Source organism: Octopus bimaculoides, chromosome 13 (genome assembly GCF_001194135.2).
Source record: "Octopus bimaculoides isolate UCB-OBI-ISO-001 chromosome 13, ASM119413v2, whole genome shotgun sequence".
Classification (NCBI taxonomy): domain Eukaryota; kingdom Metazoa; phylum Mollusca; class Cephalopoda; order Octopoda; family Octopodidae; genus Octopus; species Octopus bimaculoides.
In genome coordinates, this window is record NC_068993.1 from 52,692,494 (window position 1) to 52,696,372 (window position 3,879).

The 3,879-nt window shown below is 35.2% G+C and overlaps 1 protein-coding gene and 1 long non-coding RNA gene across 6 annotated transcripts in view; one reads left to right on the forward strand and one right to left on the reverse strand.

The window, feature by feature from the left end:
• LOC128249298 (uncharacterized) overlaps positions 1-3,801 on the forward strand; it is a 13,675-nt gene extending 9,874 nt beyond the window's left edge. Inside the window, exon 3 of the long non-coding RNA XR_008265397.1 lies at positions 3,404-3,801. This is a non-coding gene — a long non-coding RNA (uncharacterized LOC128249298). The remainder of the gene's footprint in view (positions 1-3,403) is intronic.
• LOC106877725 (inverted formin-2) overlaps positions 1-3,879 on the reverse strand; it is a 177,980-nt gene that overhangs the window by 47,247 nt on the left and 126,854 nt on the right. For all 5 annotated transcript variants that reach the window (XM_014926687.2, XM_052972480.1, XM_014926688.2 and 2 more), the window contains exon 2: positions 1,259-2,165. In XM_014926687.2, coding sequence (XP_014782173.1) covers positions 1,259-2,165 — 907 coding nt within the window. The remainder of the gene's footprint in view (positions 1-1,258; positions 2,166-3,879) is intronic.

The following is a 3,879-nucleotide window of genomic DNA, read 5'->3' on the forward strand; positions in this document are numbered from 1 at the left end:
TTCTGAGCCCATTCTTTTAAGGTCGATAAAATAAGTAGCAGTTGATCACTGGGGGTCAATATAATCAACTTATCCTCGAAATCGCTGTATGTGTGTGTGTGTGTGTGTGTGTGTGTGTGTGTGTGTGTGTGTGTGTGTGTGTGTGCATACGTGTGTGTGTGTGTGCATACGTGTGTGTGTATGTGCGTAGGTGTGTGTGTATGTGCGTAGGTGTATGTCTTCCACTGAACATTGTCAAGACAGCGAAAAAATAACAGTGACATGGCCAGGTCACATAAGCCGTTCTGTAGTTAATTAGTGATTGGTTATTTAATAAAGCCTGTAAACAAACACTATTTTTCTCCAATTGCAATATTAGATAAATAAACCCTGGACAGTGATCTTCAGAATATTGTACAATGTAAATTTGATATAAGGCTACTCAATAACAACAAATAACCATACACACACGCACACACACAACACAGCAGTATTCCCTGTGTTCTAGAATAGTGAGATGATAACCTCTCTCTCTCTCTCTCTCTCTCTCTCTCTCTCTCCTTCTAGAGAGAGAGAGAGAGTGTGTGTGTGCATGTATGTGTGTGTGTGTATGTATGTATGTGTGTGTATGTATATGTGTGTGTGTATGTATGTGTGTGTGTGTGTATGTATGTGTGTGTGTGCGTGAGTGTGTATGTTTGTGTACCATTGGTAGCTTTGCTAACCCAGGAATAAAGTGTGTGTGTTTGTGTGTGCTACAGGAAACCTATTTTCTAAAGAGGAAGGACTTGGCGTACTGTTTGGTACGGGGCTGAGATGGTAAAGAAAGACAGTGTGGATGGCAAGAGGCAAAAATACCCCATTCTACATTTATCCCTCCAGTGGAGTGAAGTAAAGACATATGGAAACTCATCTACCTAGAACAAATGGCCCAAGTGTGCAAAATATCACCTTAGGACACTAGTTTTCTTTTTCCTGATTGTGCATTGGCTGTTCGTATTTAGTAGCAAATTTACAGAAATCATCTTGTTTCATAAATTCCCAAATTCGGTTTAGTAAAACTCACACATTTTATAAGTAAATATAGTTTGAAATAATTATGTACTTGAATTATTGAATTATTCTGTTATGCTTTCACATATCATGATCGATTCTGCAACTCAAGAACTAATTCCATTGCTCTGTGATTTTATTTAATATTAAATAATTTATTCTGAAAAAATGATAGAACAGCAAAAGGGTAAAACGAATCAGACACGAAATATGTTTGTATACTTACTTTTTACCAGCTTTTTGGTATAATTTGTATTTATGATATATTCAAGTCCCTGCCGAGAGTTCATGACGACACGAATACAGGAAATACACTCCAATAGTAATAAGGCATCTGATAATTGAATAACATGGCGGTCTCCTATGCTAAAATCTAGCAAGTTGTCGAGGCCGCCTTGTTTTACAAACGACTGAAGCCATTCAGTTGTACAACTCTTTAATTTTCTTTTAAGAGCTCCAACACTCTGGATTGAAGGCCGATGTATGAGGGTCACACAAATCTCTGGACTACAGTTCCCGAAATCTAAATTCGATAACGTCCTTGATAAACTCTTTTGAAGTTTCTTGGTTTTTGCCAATGGTAAAATGTATCCAGAGGAAATTTTTGCCCTTGTTTCTGCTTGCGATTTGTTGTCATCGCCATTGTCTTTTGTTAACCGTGTTTCGGAATTCCCTGACAAAACGTCTTCGCTACCAGTAGAACCTGATAATGAAGACTCAGAGACGCCATGTTGATCTCGAATGTTCCTATCAACAATGTTGCCTTCCATATCACTTTCATTACTCATGGTGTTATTTGATTTTTGGGTTTTCGAGCACTTTTTGATCTTGGGTTTCTTCTTCTTTTTCTTTCTATTGTTGCCGCCCTCCATACATTGATGTGAGGTAGCCATGTCTGTACTCTCTGAAACAGAGTCTTTGATATGGTGCTCGTCTCGCTGACAGGCTTCCGTGTTGTAGTCTGATCTCTTTGTAGAGTCGATACTGGTCCCATTGTGAGCAGATGATTTATCCGGATTTAAATTACTAGATCTCACTGTAGCCGTATTTTCCACACCGTCAGACACTGAATGGCTTAACTTTCCGAAAAGACTGTACATTCTGCGAACAACATATGCAAAATGACCGATAACCTGAAAAGAAATAAACGGAAAAAATAAATAAACAGATAGAAATAAATGATAGAATGCTAGAAGTCATTTCATAATTTGTAAAAGGAAGAATTTAAAATTGTTATTGCATTACAGATATTTTATTCGCTGTTACCACATTTTAGTCATTCGTCAAACCATCATGTTTCATTCATTAAAATTTGCATTCATTTTGTTCGTCTACTGGCAGGTTCTTTGTACACGCCTATATGCCTATATTCCACAGTGAATTATAAACAATACTTAATCCTGTCAATTTTTCAATTTTTCTTCTCTATTCCCATCGCCTCTTTAACATCATTTCTATGCTAATTATCTTTCTACATTACTATTTGTATCACGTTACTGTCAGTTCAACATATGTAGTAATATCTCTTTCGTATCGAAACAACGTGTTTTCCCATCTTAATTATTTTAGCTGTTCTCTTTTGCAGTTTTCAGTCCTTTGGATTGTGGCCATTCTGGGGCTTCCACCTCAATAAATTTGTCTATCATATCAATTTCACCCAAGTACTTCGTCTGGTACAACTAATTTTCGGTTTGGGTGCATATGCGGTGTAACAAGGTCCTACCCAACTTTTGTAGAGTAAGAACCAAGTACTGCAATAGCTTGGGGCTCAAAGGCTTATAACTATTTAATATCATGTCAAAAAAAAAAAAAGAAAACAAAGACAAAGTGAGTGATCTATATGGAGTGGAGGTAGATGTTTTCAAGAAGCACCTTAACCTATTGCAGTCCTAGATCTCAGACGGACCTACATCACAGCAAGAGAGAGCATCTTGTATTTAATAGATATTTCTCTACTATATTGTGACCAAATATCTTTTCCTCAACATATATTTTAAAGTAGTTTCCATTTTTATCATATTCTGTCGTTTTGTTTAATCTATAATTGAGTTCTCTACAGTATTTTTTTATATTTCTGTATTTATAAGTAGATTTTCAATCTTTTCAATAATCTAAAGAATAATATTCTTATTTATAGCGAACCAAAAGTATACTGTGAAAAGTAGAGTTGAGGGTCTTGCTCAACTGTAGTTATGCCATGTTTAGTTTGTCCAACAAGTCGGAAACCCGCCATATTATCTTTCCACCATTTATGATTGTATTAAAAAGACACTGAAACATAAGCATATGTTTGTTCCATCTTCATTGAGAATCTTGTTTTTGAACTTTTATATAGAATATATTTTGACCTCTACCTTCTTTTATTTTACAGAAACCAAAGTTCAGGAATGTGAAACTTATTTCATTGGACAAAAATTTATTGATATCCACATCATTATTCTTGTTAAATATAACTACGAAACTAAGATTAACAATTTCATGTAATATTTACATAGTACTTTTCTTTTATTAGTCAACGAAGAAATTGGTCTTAGATTAACAATTGACTCGAAAATGCTGTCATTGACTCTCTGCTCAAATGTTCCCCGTTTACTCACATACCACTACTATATTCAGGATGAGTTAAATTAAGCAACTTAGTTTCAATGACATTCTTAGTTATCATGCATTTTTTTGCATGATAAATTATTGGCGAAAATAATTTATTTATCAAAAATGACTGAAACAAGAAAAAGATAAATTATTGGCGAAACTCCCCACTGAAGCATCCTGTTGTCAATCTCAATACGATATGTTTCTCGTCCACCAATTGAAACAGAAGAATCACTTAGAGTATAAAAATTCCAA